The 16,335-nt window shown below is 38.7% G+C and overlaps 1 protein-coding gene across 5 annotated transcripts in view; it reads right to left on the bottom strand.

The window, feature by feature from the left end:
- Positions 1-16,335, bottom strand: part of PHACTR2 (phosphatase and actin regulator 2) — a 134,929-nt gene that overhangs the window by 26,861 nt on the left and 91,733 nt on the right. For 4 of the 5 annotated variants that reach the window (XM_027632772.1, XM_027632798.1, XM_027632787.1 and 1 more), the window contains exons 3-5: positions 14,742-14,822; positions 11,829-11,987; positions 1,846-2,082 (exon numbers count right to left, since the gene is read on the bottom strand). In XM_027632772.1, the coding sequence (XP_027488573.1) occupies positions 1,846-2,082; positions 11,829-11,987; positions 14,742-14,822 (477 nt within the window). The remainder of the gene's footprint in view (positions 1-1,845; positions 2,083-11,828; positions 11,988-14,741; positions 14,823-16,335) is intronic. The other variant, XM_027632793.1, reaches the window with a different exon arrangement.

The following is a 16,335-nucleotide window of genomic DNA, read 5'->3' as shown; positions in this document are numbered from 1 at the left end:
AAATCCTTACATTATTCTCAGAACCTTTCTGGACCTGCAATTAGACATAGAAACTTGAAAGATTTCTCCCACTGAAAACCCCCCTACGCTTCCACATGGGTCAAAAGTGCTGTTGCCATTGTTGCTTTTGACTGGGCTGGCTGACAATTTTCTGTCATGCTTCTTTTCAAGTAGAAGATTTGAATTTTGATTAAATGAAAAATTTCATGGCTTTTATTTGCCTTTTGGCACATGTCCATGCCTGCATTTAAGTCCCATTCTCCCAGTTCCACTATTTCAGTTTGGAAACCTACTGTGTTGCCCTCAGGAGAGCCATGGCTCAGGTTGTTACTCATATTCCTCCTCTCCTTCACAGGACTGGATCACTGGCTGCATCATATGGTCACTTTCACAGGGATCTGACAAACCTCTTCTACTAATACTGTTCCAAATCAGGTGTACTTATTAAGTATTGCCCCCTTTTGAATGAACACAATATTTTTAATGTCAGAAGAAACTATCAGTAGAATAAGGGATATGTGGATATATTTTACATCTGTACGGTCTCAAGCATTGCATGACATTTCAGCAGGGCTACTAAAAGACAAAACTGGAATCTGTATACATTTTAATTTAAAAAGTCAGATACCTGACAGCTTGTTACCACCCATTTGTATAAACATTGCTTTATGCGATGGATTGTTTTATTTCTGAAAGCTCTGCTGTTCATTCACTTAGGAAGAACTGAGTTTTCCAGCTACATGTGAAATAAAAGGAGCAAGTTCTGGATTTTCAAACTGTTTATTCTTGTAGTCATCTGATGTAGAAGGGACAGTTAATACCAAGTTAATGGATATTTTATGGAAAAGTTATTATTGTAACTCTAGAAGTCTTGCAATGTTTTCAAACAGTCCTCTTCTGTATGCTTCAAATACAAAACATGCCAAAATGCACAAGCTATGAAGCAGCATATTTGCAGAGAAAACTAGAGGGACTGAAGGACTTTCAAAGACAAACAGAGGATTGAAAACACAAGGCTTGTATAAGTTTGCCAATGAGTATATGGAGTCCATTCATCACAATACCACTTGTGTTCAAATTACATCTGGATGTTTTCATTTTGGTTATTGTCTACATTGCAACCATTCAAACTCTAGATCAGTACCTTAAGAACACCTACCTATAATCTTTAATCTAGCATCACTGCCAACTTTTAGTTCAAAAGTGTGATGGTAAACACATGTGGGATGTGGCTGATGATTGACATTTTCCATTTCCAGTGTGTATTTAGAATCACAGCAAGCCTCAGCTAGCTCAGGGAGACCTGTTCATTTCTAATGGTTATAATTCTTTTCTTTTTCCTTTTTTTTTTTTTTTGAGCTAAACTAACTGCTACTTAACAGTCTTTTAAGATGTCTTAATGGTTTTGTCCTTTACCTCTTTGTGATCTTGTAATATTATCAAATTAATCGGAATAGTTGATATGTCCAGCAGAAAGTTATAGCAACACCAAAGTAGTTTTACTTTGGAGCAACTCATGTGACAAAGAAGTCACCTTTTTTCCTACTTGCTCTTCAGCAGTTCTCTGGGTCATTTTGTTGCCAGCTTTCACACTTGAACTGAAAATTCAATATTGTCCCTGATATGCTTGGTGTTGTGCATACATTCATTAAAACAGCGCAGTGATCTGTCCGGGGTTGTCTGGGGTGTTTGTAGACAGCAGAACAGAGCTCAGTGGGAAGCTAGCTAAACATCCATGGCATGCTCTTTAGTAACATAACAAAGGCAAGAGTTATCATAAGACCAAGTCAAGCATCCCCATGCACATGCACCCACCATAACTGGCACTGCATGGGCAGTACTCACCAGCTTCTTGATTTGCCCTGTGACCTGTTGGCTTGGGCGGCGGGAGAGGAGGCTGCTTAGCAGGACCCTTTCCCTTTTTTTTAGCATGAGGTGCTTCATTACCCTTATGGCTGGTGGTTGTGGAAGCAGCAATGGCATTTTTTGGTGGCAGTAGAGCTTTTTTAGATTTAGGCTTAGGCTTGGGTAGTGGTGGAGCATGGGATGTTGGTATTTCTGGGCAGTGACCAGTAGTGCTCTCTATGGATAAGAAAGTGAACAGAAGCCAACTGACACAGACATACACCACGTAAATTCAACAGCAAGCCCCAAAACAGTGACTACTTTTGCTGCTTGAGCTCTTGGGAATCAGGAGAGACTTAATCTTCTGCCTCTTAAGGAAGTATTACCTCAGAAAAAAAAATAATGTCTGTCTCAGTTCAAGTCCTTCTCACAGAAGATATTTACCTGGAACTTCTTTCAATCTCATTTATTCTAGACCTCCAAGGATCATCTTTACATCCATTATCCTAAACCAGACTGCTGGCTGCAAACTAAACATGGGAAATGCCATTTACTCCTCTAACAAATTTCCTTGGCTTCTTTCCAACCCTACCCACTCCAAGATCAACAGGCTATAAAACTCAGATTCCTGTGAATCTGAATGTGAACATGGCCATTCTGTCAGCCATGGGTTCAAATATGGCTACGCAGCTGAAATTTTCCCCTGAATCAACCCATTCTTCTAAGCTGCAGATTGCTTCCTGTTAGCAACTTATTTTGGGTAACTTTTTCAGGGTATTTCTGCTCTTCAGAAACAGATGAAGCTAAATCAGATAGGATATCATTTGGCATGGGAATGCTCTCCTCTCCTGCAAGTTCTTTGGGTACTGTTACATGACTGCACTTTCAAGAATCAACAGTTCATTAGTCAACAGGAATTTGGACTTTATCTACATTGTGTTGTGCAATAGGAATGGCTCTGTAGAGTGAAAGAGGTAGCACTCAGGACTCAATGTCCACAATGTGCATTCCAGGAGACTTGACTTTCTACTGTCTTCAGGCTAGTTCTGTAGATTGCATGACTGGTGGTGGTGGGAGCAAAAATTCCTGAGTGCATCTTTTGGCTTAGTTTCATCCAAAAGGAACCTGGTTTATGTGCCCTGCAAACCAAAGAAGGATAAGTGGGGATGACTAGGAAATTCACTTCAAAATGCATGCCTAATGCCAGCTGTAATGTTAATGTAGATAAGCCATTTATAGTCAAACATAAAATTTTGCAACATAATCATTGTGGCTGTAAGACTACGTGTCCCCACATGGGAATCTTTATCTATTCAATTACACCAATTCTGTGCCCATTCAGTCTCAAGATAGCCTTCCCAAACCTTTATGAAAAGGTATGTTATAAAAGCAAGAGCATACCATCAGAATCATATGCGATTTATTTGTTACTAAAACCTAAAATGGTTGGGGAAGAAAGGAGACAAAATAAATGGACATTCCCATCTCTCTTCCTTCCCATGTAAAAGATTCCCAAGAGATAAGCAGCACATTTTAATTTTAAGATTAGTAGATGAAAAACAAATAATGTGTTGGACAACAAAGACATTTCTTCATCTCAGAAACAAAGCCTTTCCAACCTCTAGCTTAAGGCTTGTTAACACGAACTCAGTGCATTGCCTGCATTATTAGCAGCAACTTGCATGTCTCTTCATGAACTGAAGGAATTAACATTAACCGTCCAGGGTCTTCCTCCTTTATTTCCAGCCTGTTATAGACTAATATGTTTTTGCTAGAGTTTTGAAAGAACCATTTCACAGTGACCTTTTACAGCTTTCAAACAAATTCTTTCAAGCACAGATTCTTATACTGTCTCTTAGTTTTTCAGAGAAAGACTCTGGATGTAGAAAGAAACATGCTTATTTGTTACATTTTGGTCTCTTCTTTTACAGCAAAAATGTCTCCTTGTGAAATTCTACCTACCTTCATTTGAAGTTGAAAAGCTAATTTAATTCTGAAAAAGCAGGACATTTTAAAATCTGAATTCCATTAAAAACAAACATGGCAAGAGAAGATACATCTTTGTATTCTGAAGATCTTGAAGGACATGATGATCCAAAATAATTTTAAGTGTAAACAATTCTTTGATATAGCTTTTACTTATGGATCCAGAATGCTGTAATTTTACCTACTAATATGAAAAAATTTAAAACTTGTGTACTTGTACACCATTACCATGTTTTGTGTCCAGACATAGTAGTAAATATGAAAAACAGATTTATAACCCAGTAAAAAGTAATACTCTATGCACCATATTCCAAAGTAATACAGTCAATCTACACTAAACTATATAACTGATTACATAATGTATATCAGAATTTATCTTCTGATTCAGGAAAAAAAGTACAAAAATATAACAAAATATAAGGCTAAAGCTTTACTTAGTTGCAAATACACACATCTTAGTGACAACCACCTGATAATTTTGGATTTTTCTTTAAAGAAATAACTAAGAACTACAAATGAAAACAAAAATTAGAACAGTTCATCAAAGTTCTTGCTTGCAGACTTCAATTGTGATTAAAATTGGAAATTTATATAACATTGATTTTAACAGAAATGCATTGCCATCACTGGGATATCATCTTTACTTAGGACAGTTCTTTTCATGCTGTTATGTACATTGTACCGAAGACTGGCAGACTCCAGCACAGCAGCATCCTGTCTCTACAGATAGTTACAGCTCTCATGAGTCTTGACCGTCCCTTGATTAAGTAATGCCCTGTCTTGGCCTTGACAAGTGAATCTTCTTTTTGCTCATAGCCAGGATGAAAGCTGTGGTGAAGACGATTGCCTTTGACCATATCATTCCTCTTGGCATCTTATTAGCTTTACTGTTTTTATCTTTGTTAGCTTCATCTTTTTTTCTCAGTGTCACTGTGATTTTGACCAAACTATTGTTTCTCGTTTACTTGAGATACGGATTTCCAGTTCCTACCTGACCAGTCCATTATACCAGCTTTTGCCAATGACAAGCCAAGTTTTGAAGCAGACACTTTTCACTCTTTTTCTTCTCTTGCCCCTCAGGCTTTTGTGAATATTCACTGACTGTCCTCCCTCAAACTCCCCTCTACTGTGATGCCAAAGTTGACAATGTTTAGGTGCCAGTACTGTGCTTGTTTTCCTGGTCTGGTGTCCTCTGGTTTTTCAGTGCCTAACCATAGTGTCCTTTCTTTTACTGCAAGTCCCTTGGAAACTTTTGTGGTTTCCTGCATCTATGTAAGACACTATAATAAATTTCTGGTATACACAGAAACAAATAATAATAGTAATACAAATAACTAATAACAGCAACAGTGGCTTGATCTTGAACAGTGACAGGGATGGTCTGATGTCTGTAAATGGCTCCAGACACAATTATGTTGTAATTGTACCTCCCTAACATGATTCTGCTTGAATATGGACCCTTGGTCTTCATGCCTGCTCTTTCTTTTGCCAAAACAAGGAGGCATCTGAATCAGTTCAGATCTCTCTATTTGTTCAATCCAATCCCCCAGATACCTCAGTACCAGCTGCAATGTATTTTTATTGCTGTTTCATTTCTCAGTGTAGACATCTGTTCATTAAGAACTGACCTTTTAAGAAAAGGTCTCCAAAACACATCAAAGAGGATTTCTGCACTCCTGTCTTGATCAAGACATCTGCTGTAAAAGCAACCCACCTATAATTTACTCTTTTATCAGGAAAGCAAAGCAAATGTTAGTATCTCATTAAACATTTGGATCAATAATATGTTTATGTTTAGAATAAATTTTCCAAAGGTCAGATTTTCAAGAGACTCATTTGGAGACCAGATTTTCTTGATCCCAGAAATTGTGATTTGGGCCAGACTCTTAAGAAAGCTCTATTCTCATGTGAACACTTAAATGATGGTCAGAGTTACAAAGTTCTCAGTATATAACAGCTCTTGTGGGGACTCACCAAGTCTCAGTGACTTTCAGAGAGATGTCATATGCACTGGAAAATCGGATTTTTGCAAACTAGAAGTGGGACCTTTTGCAAACTCTGGACCAAGTGGACCAATGAAGATCCTGGGCACAGTTTCAGAAGCTAGGTTGTAAAATACAAGACTTTTTTCTTTACTTTTGTGAACTTGTAAGGAACAGAAGGCCAAAGCTTTTCTACCTGAGGATTTTGTCATACAGTACTGGTATTTTTGTTTCTCCAGCTAGAGCAGTGTCATGAAGCTACCTCACAGCAAACCTGTAGTGCTGAAGCACAAGCATATGATCTACATCAACTGCAAAGCACCCTTCTCCTGGAAGAGGAACAGAACTCAGTGGAGCAAAACTATGTAGAATGAAAATTGGAAATAATGTATGATTTGTTGTCTTTCACAAGATGACTCTCTGCACAATGAAACTCAGTAAGAATTTTGCAAATCATCATTTTCCTTTCCAGACTATGCAGAGAGCTGTGTTTTGATTCACCAAAACCCAGGAAGCTGTCATTCAGAAACACAGGACACAGAGCAAGACAAGGTGTCTTTTGTCACTTTTTTGGACTCATTGATTGTGCTGATAGAGGTGGTCAGCTCAGACAAATTTTTTCATAAACTTAGATTCAACCAGCTCCATTTTTTGTTCCTATTACTGCTACTAAAATTCTGTTTAAGAAAAGACCCATTCTGATTGTTAGAAAGCTTCCTTTAATTTCCAGTCTAACTGTATTTCAAGCCACAGTTTACTCCTTTCTACTTGTGCCAGCATTGTCCTTTAGCCATGTTCTCTCCTGGCTATATACCAGCTTGCTACATTCATCAAATGCACTCAGGCTCTCTCAGGCTCCGTTTTGCTAGACTGAACAAGAACAGCTGTCTCATGATGCTGTTTGCAGTTCTCTCTGCAGTTTTGAATTCATCTTTCTTGAAGATGGATGAGTAGATCTGCACGTCTACAAACTTCTAGAACTTACTGACTGTTTTCAACAGCACTGTGCACAAGAGGCCTTGTAACAGAGACAGTGTAGAAAACAGGAGAGGGGAGAAAGGGACAGGTATAACATCTGACCTAAAGCCACCATGTTTAGGTGTTTTGCATTGGTTTCTAAATAAAATAGGGAAAGAACCAAACTGACTGTCATTTTACAGTGTTAACTACCCAACCTATGTGTTAGAAGTAAGCTGTTAAAAAAAGAGAGAACACCTAAAATGTATTCACTGTCAGCTGCATACTTATATCGTTTCTTGATCTATGGGAGACTTGGAAGGTGACAGGTATGTATATTTCTATATTCCCTTATACTTTCTGTAAAGATATGCCCAAATAATTGAATAGTTAGTTCATTAACATAATGTATATAGTCTTAATTCTGGAGGCATATAAGGATATCTTTCTTATAAAAAAAAAAAAAGTTGCTTTACAAGTCAGGAGCTTCCTCTGGCACTCAACTTCCGTGGGTGAAAGCCCATGCCTTTCACATCAGCCTACTGGCATGAGCCAGCCCAACTGACTTAACAGATAGGCTCTGCCCAAATACAGCTTTATATAGAGTAGCTTTCCTTTTAGAAGACTTGGATTCAACCTCATTTACATAGTTCAGGTGATGAATCGAAGATATACTATTCTTAGAAGAACTGGTTTTTGCCAGCAAGTAACTCTGCTGGAGTGAGAGATTCTTAGGGAGTCGGGCAAAAAACCCTACAACCTTTTATGTATGCTGCTTATATCAATGATCTACAGAGCTCAGGAGTGTAGGAAGCCAGCTAGGCACACGAGGGAGGAAAGTCTGCCTCATCTCTCACAGTGACTGGTTTGCAGGATTAATCTGAGACAAAGCAGGCTCTTGTCTGAGACCCTGGGAGATAAGGGTTACTATCTTAAATTCAACAAGTTTGGTCTCCTTTGGGGAAAAAAAGAAAAGACCTCTGAGAAAAAGAATCTAAAAAATTTGACTTTCAAGACCATTCCTTGGTAGACAAACTAAAGTGTTAGTCAGCAATGATACATGCTCATAAGACCAGAGTTTGTACCTCCAACCTTCTTTTTTGGTTACCCACAAGAAAAAGAAAAGTTTAAGATTTAAGGAGAGCAAACAAAAATATAGAGAAAGGAACCTCTGAGCCCAACATACTGGAACATTTGCCAGCTCTCATGAGAGTTCTCCTGTGGGGAAAAAAATTATGTGCAGGTAGCCCACTAATTCATTTGGAAACAGGACTACAAACTGTTTCCTTCCCTTAAAGACATGAGAAAACCTGAGGGGATCAATTTGCTATAAACAGTCCAGAACATTCCAGAAGCTTATGCTCCATGTCACCCACAACACCTGCAACACAGCTCTGGCTTCCTGAAATGCAATTATTTAGCAAAGCAGTACCTAATACACCTGACTGATGGTATGCAAAACAAAACTTACTACTTTTTTCCAACCATCTTGCTAATGGTTACTGAACCTTTCACTTCTTCAAGCCCAAGTTAACAATGCAGTGTGGAAGCATCTACCAGAATTGTTAAAAGAGCTAGCTTGCTGTGATAAAAATGAGTAAGACACAAGTTAAAAAACTGAACTCAGCTACAAATCCAGGGTTCTCTAGTACGTCTGTGTTCCAGAGACACCTTGGGAGGGCAGAAAGGAGAAAAGCAGCTCTGACATAGTGCCAGGAGGCTTTACAAGGAGCATGCTGCATCACCGTGCTATGCCCCTATACCAAGGGAGGCAAACATTGAATATTTTGACACCTATTCTACTGATGTGGCTTTTGGTCTTCTCCAACACTGCTGTAGGGGGCAGGAGGCAAAGAGACTCCTTGGATCCCCTTTGTGATGCTTATATCACACCTGGAACCTGGAGCTCTGGGGACTGCTGGGGCTGCTGCAGACTGGTGCCATGGGTCAGGAGCCCTGACACAGTGGTACAGTTCAGACTGCTGCCCAGACAACCAGGGTGTTCTTTGATATGCTACCTGTCTACTTGCTGCTCTGTATCCCTTGCAAGACTCACAGATAATAGCTACAGTTTAGCTCTTTATTTTCTGCAAAAGATGCTAGCAATTTTTCTTAGTCAAAACAAAAGAATTCAGAAGTCAGCCTAGCACAAACATAATGTGAATAAATGATCTCAGAAAAAAAATTCTCTGATTTCTCATTGACAAAGCTTTACCAACCAATTACCTGTTTTATATAAAACTGTCACTAGTTTCTTATCATTCTGCAATAAAGGAAAAAATTTCTTTTAAACACCCTCCTTGGATGACTGTCATCATTACTATAAATAGTAACAGTTACACTATTAAATTGCCAAAGGGAATTTTTCACCAAATACAAAAGGCACCTGTGAGCTGACAGGCAGCAGATGGGTACACAGTTTACAGAACTGCCTAGCAGCAGAGGGAACAGCTTTCAGAGGTTGTCTTCTTTACTTGCTTCTGCTTAACTCATTTTTATATTGCATGGCTGAGCCTATTGTTTGCCCTGTTGATACTGTATTCCCATAGTTCATGCTGAAATAACTTTGTTCCTTTAACTTCTTTTAATTCCTAACATATTCCACATTGTACAGCATGTTGCTGCCAATTCTCACCATATTATCACAATTTGCCTATATTGCTTGTTCTTTTTAAGATTCTGGCTCCAGCAGTCATCATATATAGCAGAAGGCCATTTTCAAGACCCACCTGAACAAGAGAGCAAGTAAAAAGCACCATCATTTCATAAGACCATTATAAAATAACTTCCTAAATTTCAGGGGCTGAGATGAATTTTTGGAACCCTTTGATTCAGTCAGAGTTGGAACAGCAGCACAGTATGCTACTAAATGGCAGGAATTAATCCTCTTTTCAGGTCTTACAAACGTGTATATATCTTACTTCAAGATTTACAAATTAGAGTTGATGACTTTAAGAAGCCTAACATTAGGCTTACTAAAGATGAAGTCCTTGCAGCTACTACTCCTGATTGTCAGCTAGTATTCACTCCTATCTCAGTTCTCATGATGGAGGGTTGTGATCTGAAGCACAAGCATGTTTTATGGTCTTAGCAGAAGACAGTGAGTTAGGTATGTGTGTTTCAGCTCTGATTTTGATGCTCTGTGAGCATAAGCAAACCTGTACCTGCCATTGGGTGTGTGTATAATGCATACCTACTGCATCTACCATAAAAAAATCACCCAGGACTAATCTGCAGGTGAGACATATCTGTGACATGGAGTGGGTCTTACACTGAGTTTAACAGGCTGGCTCACCTTCTTGCTTAATGTGCTATAAAGTAAAGAATAACTGAAGTGTATTCACAATGACTACCTGCTGAGTTGTACTGGGTCTCCACAGTGTAACACGGTTTCTGATGTGTGGAATTACTCCTTAAACATGAAAATATACTTGAAGTGTTTTGCATCTTCTGTATGCTCAGATTGACATTCTATGAAGCCTAGAATACCAGGTTGGCTCATTTGTTGTTTTCCTTCTCCCTCCTCCATATATTCTTCATTTTCTGAGAGGGACTGGAGTGATTGCTACACAGTCTTCTGTATTGAGTTTAATCCTGTACAGCAATCATTTTTAATTTCTCTCTGTAAGGTCAACACAATGTATAAGGAGTGCAGAGTCTAATTTGAAATAGATATTGAACCTTTCCTGCTTCATTGGAGTTCTGCATTCTGCAAAGTCAGTTACGGGGGATTTCAACACAGTTAAAAACGTGTATTTCTCAAATAAATTGTACCTTCGAAAAACTTCCAAAACCGATCATTTCCAAAAGGCTGTATTTAATGTTGCATAAAATAAGAAGTGGTCTGATCTAACCTCAAAGTTAAATTGAACCATTTTAAAGGAGTTTTCCATGGCTTTTATAACTCTTTTCCCTGACCCAATACACATCTGGTTCTAGTCGGCACCAAAAGATAGATGTATTTAAATGTCATGACAAAGGCTAATCTTGTATTTCTGTCTTTTTGGGAGACAGGAAGTAGGAGAAATCTCATAAGAAAGGCTGTTCTCCTTGGACATCTAGCCACTTTTTACATAGTCAAGTGATTTACGTAGCTCAGAGAGGAATTCAAATTTCTGTGTTAGCCTAACCGATCCTCTCAACCTCCAGAGACTCATTCATCACTAGGTAGAGTTTAACAGAAGACATTGGAAAGGCTGCTCAGTCTAACAGCCAGCCAAGAAGGTCTTGATCTTTTGAATCCTTGTTCTTTCCTCGAGGAAAATCCAATAAATGGAATAGTATTTAAAAACACTTTTTGACAGGGAAAATAAGTGGTGCATTATTCAAGATGTTAGAGAAAGAAAATAAAAGTGGTCCAAAAACTGTGATTCCACACTTATCTTTACATTTCCTTTATGAGTCAAACTCTTGTTACCAAAGTAGATCTGAGTAAAGGTAACAAAATTAACATGGACCCTGGGACTTCTAAATATTTAGCAGTATTTACTACAATTCATCCATAGAAAACCCTGTAGTTATAAAATACATTTTCCATAAATAGCCTAGGTTCAGTCTGAGGTAGTGATATAGCCCCTTGAATGTTTCTGCTGGACTGCAGGTGTTTAAGATTCAATGAAAACCAACAGGAACGAGTTGCAGAAGTTACTTACAAAATTATACATGGTTTTCAAATGGGTTAAACACCTTTGAACGTTCAACCCATGAGCCACTTCTCCAATGATATTGCAAGGTGATGTATATTCACTTAGTGTGTTCTTTCATAAGAGGAAAATTTGAAATCAAAGCTTACCCATGGCTACAAGGAAAGGCTCACACTGAATTTAGAAATCAAACATCCCTGCATGCATTTTCATGCTCAGACCATGCTTCTCTTTATGACCTTGCTATAGGCACAGTAAAAGACACGCCTACCAAGTCTTATTCTCTCAGCAGATTCTGCTGGCATCCTTGAGATAGAACAGAACTCACAGCATGTATTGGTGCTAATGAAGAACACATTAATATTTAAAGTAGCCCCCCCAAAAAAACCAATCTATGAAGAATGCATTAATTTACCTTTTTGATCTTCTTTTTTTCCTTCCAATGATGTTGTTTTCTCTGATAAAGTACCATTATTTCCACCAGCTTTTACCACATTTTCTTCCTGTATGGTTTCTTCACCAATGGCTATAGTGTGTCCATTTGAAGTTTCAAAATTTACTGTTACATCACCATCTGAAATGAAAATTAAAAAGCTATTGCCTAACTGCTTACTTAGCACCCACTGAAAACACATGGCATACCTCTGCTTTCAAGATCCCGTGGAAGCAAAGCAGAAAGACTTACTGAAATGTGAAAGGCTGTAGATCTGCTCTAAAAAGTTACTGTAAAGAAACTCTATAAGCTTCCATGTTCTTTGGGTGGACATCTCTGCAGTAATGGGCTTGCAAGTCCATGTCAGTTTTCAGGTACAGTTTCATGGCTGTACACATAAGCATCCTGTTCTCTCCCTTCCAACATGTCCCAAAAATGGACAATTAGGGGCAGATTTGCAGGACTACCATGGTGCATCCCAGTAGGTAAATCAGCCAGGAATTCAGACAGAAGTTCTCAGAACGTATATGCCCAGTTAATTAACAAAATAGTTCACAAAGACATTATCCACTCTTAAGAATCCAGGTGAAGTCTTTCTGTATCACATATCATACCATTATTAAATTCTGCAAGTTAAGTTCTTTCCTTGATGATACTTTACTCACTTACCCAGACTACCTCAGTTTGAGGGTTTTTTTTAATCCTGAAAAAAAGTTCTTTCTCTTCCCTATTTGTCTTTATATTCCTGAAAAGTGCTACATACATACCCTTGCTGGCTTATAGGTTTCTCTGTTCCATGCATTTTGAAGTTGCTGCTGATTTTCTTCTCTGGTAATTTCTTTCTACAGGATTTTCTTGCTGTCAATCCAAAAATTACACAAATCTACAGGGCATCTCTTCTGATTCCTCCATTGATTCTTCACTAACTGTGGTGATTCCACTCCTCTTCCTTGCTGGGTCTTATCAGACTTGGATGTTTGGCACTTCCCTGGTTTGAACAAAATTATGCATCCCCTTTCCTACCACCTTGGGTGCTCCATGGGTTAAGATGATTGTTTCACTGTAATCCACACACTAACAGCAACCAGATGTGTAAAAGGTAAGTTCTTCCTTCCTAACCTTCTCTTTCACTAGATCTGACAGTTGCACTTACCTTACTGCAACATTCAGTTTCTTCAGCTTCTCTCTTCCAAATATTCTTAAATTCACTCTCTCCTCTCTGTCTCCACATGTGACACTGCCACCTCTTATTCATGTTTTGGTTCTGCAAACACCTCCTGCCTCCAAGTGGCACTTGCCACTTTCCAATTCTTCTTTTTCATCCCATGTGACACACTGTCACTTCTTCACATTTCTTACCTCTCACATTTCAAGACTCCATGTAATTTCCTCATTTAGTTTTCATCTCCATAGTCATTACTTCTAACTACCTTCACACTTCTCAACCACCTTCTTTCCTAACCCTCCATTTTTAGCACCTTAAAAGCAATCCCATATTCTTTCAAAATGGTCCTTAAAAATTATAATTTTCATCAGACATGAAGCACAATGTAATGAAGGGAACACAGATCAGACCGATATAAGAGGAAGAGGATAAAATTGTCATCTTTACATCCTTTTCTCGCTTTGGTCAATCTCTGTAAGGAAATCCAGAGTCCCATCCCCTTTTAAGGATGGAAGAGAGAGCCAAGGACACCTGTGACAAAAGTACTCATACTTTTGGCACAAATTATAGGATTTAAGTTCAGACTGTAACCGATCTGAGAAGTTAACACATTTCACTAAGTGAAATGCAATTTACAACCTTGCAATTTATTCCCAATAAATGCAATTTACAACCTTCAAGGGACAAAGTCACGCAGCTCCCCAGTAAAGTATGTAGCAAAAAACACAACAAATTCTCAGATGGACAAATTGAGGTATGGAGAGTTTACATGTCTTGTTTTAAGACAAAGACAGCAGAGACAAGTGCAGAAGCCAGCTATGCTGAATGTCATAGTCTGGTAATTAGCCAAACACTGTACAGGCAAGTGATGCCACATGTCAACAAACAAGCCCTTTACTTCTAAGTATCTATGTGCACAATACAAACCATACACATTGATACTTTCCTGATTCTTCAGATCAGACAGAATAACAGAATTTCTAGGAGAAAAATATTTTGGGAAAACATGGAGTTCTTAGACTCCTTGATAAAATGACAAATGGTTTAATTTTAAGCTACAGAAGATTATTTTACTCACTTGACTTTTATTTAATCTAGATTTATAGAAGATGAAGAATATTGGAAAGAATACCACTAGAAACACAATCGGATGTAGCACAGAGGTATTAACCTTGGCTTACTCAAGTTTTTCAAAATACAGATTCTGTCTAATACTGGTTACTAAACTTAGAGCATTTTGATACAAGTGATGTTTTCCCCATGGTTTTATGCTTGTGCCATTTGTGAATGTGGTCTGTGTGATAGTGGTGGGATCCATATGATCCCAGCACTGGTACTTTTTGATACCTGAAGTGGATTAAAATGAATCATACTGATTTGTTTGGGGTCCCAAAGACTCTAATTTTTCAGCCAACATTTCTCATTTTATATTTCAGTGGCTTTAGACAGCAGACTTTGACTCAAAAAATAGGTTTATCATCACTTCAAAAGAATTCTGGCAAACTAGGAACCACAAAAGTCACATTATTCACAGGGAGCATTAAAATACTTCAGGATATGACAGAAGTCAGCTGCTGTAGTTCTTTGTCAGCTGGCCCAAATCACCTCTCACACTCCTCAGTTTGTCTCCTCATACCTATTTATACTACATGGAAACAATGCAATAGTGGCTTTATCATACGTGTTTAGTGCTTAGTAGCTAAATTCTAGTTAATCTGTTATCATATCACCTTGCTCAGGCATTTCCTTCAGCACTCCCCTTCTTATCAGCTCCTCTCTGCTTTGTCTTGTCGAAATCTTCCTTTCCAACACTAAAGAAAAAGCACAGTTAAGAACAGATTTATTCTCATACTGCTGATGCTTGTGAAAAAAAATTAGGAAAATATTTTTATTTTATAGAAACCCTGAGAAATCTGTTTCCTCTGATTCTGTAGGAGAAGTGGCCTGGGTTTTCATGGATGATCTCTGAAAATATCATCCCACAATTTCAGGCACAGAAAGTGGAGACTCGTATGATCCAATATCTTCAACTGAGCAAGGCTCCTTGAGGCTTTTTTTACAGTCAATGGAAAAAGGTATTTCCAGACTGAAATTGAACTAATCCTAAAATAGCCATTTAACATGTAAAAGCACCTCTTTCCCACTGACTGGGCAGACCAGCTCAGCTAGAGATACCTCCATCTGCTTTGTAGAACTTTTGAGTTGGGAGAGACAAATCCTGCTCAGAGCAAGCAGCTCTGAGTAGCCTTTGTGACATGCAAACTGTTTTAAAGGAAAGAAAAACAACAGAAGTTAGAAAGTTATGTTCTAAAAGGAAATAACATCCTCATCAATACTGGTGGGCTTTCATGGAAAAAAATGCAGCATCCTGTTTTTAGGTTAAAAAAGAAAAAGCAGCATACAACACACACACACACACAAGACTGTGACATGAAGCATTTTAATTATTATGTTTATTTCCCATGGGAAAAAATGCTAAATAGTTTTACAGGGAAAAGAATTTATAGATGTCAAAATAGAATAGCTCCACACTGCAGCCCAGTCCCAAACCAATATAGTGATCTGGGAGATCATTGTTAAGATCCATGGGACCATGGTGCATGGCCCATAAAATGTGAGCATCACTTGTAAAATCTCATCTTCGCTGTTAGGAAAAGCTAGTCTTCCATCCTGATTCTGTTTACATTTGGACATCAAAATCCAAGTGACGTTTGCAGCTCAAGCTGAGGGCATGTGGCAAAGCTTCAGCCGTGCTGGACTTCATCCTATTAATGCTGTGGGATAGGGTTATTTATCTCATCAACTAATTCAAACACTCTCTAGGGTCAGTCTAATTGCTGTATGCAGATTAAATACTGCAAGAAGTATTATCAATCTCATTTGGGCCAGCCCAGTTGGAGTGAATCAGCCATACAGTGAAGTGACGGCTCTTGAGAAAGCAAGGAGAGAGGCAGTTCAGGTCTTCTAAGAAAGCTACCCTCCACGCATGGCAAAACATCTTTCCCAGCAGCAGGTAACTCAGGCTGCTGACACAACCAGGCTGGTTGACCTTGCACACCCGAAGGCATCCCTGCTCGCAGCTTCCCACTCCCCTTCTCTGCCAGGGAAGGGGATGCTTGAACAGAATCACAGAATCGTTTGGGTTGGAAAGAACCTAGTTCCAATCCTCCTACCATGGGGAAGGCCACCTTCCACTAGACCAGGCTGCTCAGAGCCCCATCCAACCTGGCCTTGAACAGCTGCAGGAATGGGGTATTCACAACTTCTTTGGGCAATCTGTTTCAGCACCTCATCACCCTCACAGCAAAGATTTTCTTCCTAATA

Source organism: Corapipo altera, unplaced genomic scaffold, assembly GCF_003945725.1.
Source record: "Corapipo altera isolate COAL_440 unplaced genomic scaffold, ASM394572v1 2b, whole genome shotgun sequence".
NCBI classification, from domain to species: domain Eukaryota; kingdom Metazoa; phylum Chordata; class Aves; order Passeriformes; family Pipridae; genus Corapipo; species Corapipo altera.
The sequence above is the reverse complement of the archived record's forward strand: the minus strand, read 5'-3'. Positions and strand labels throughout refer to the sequence as shown.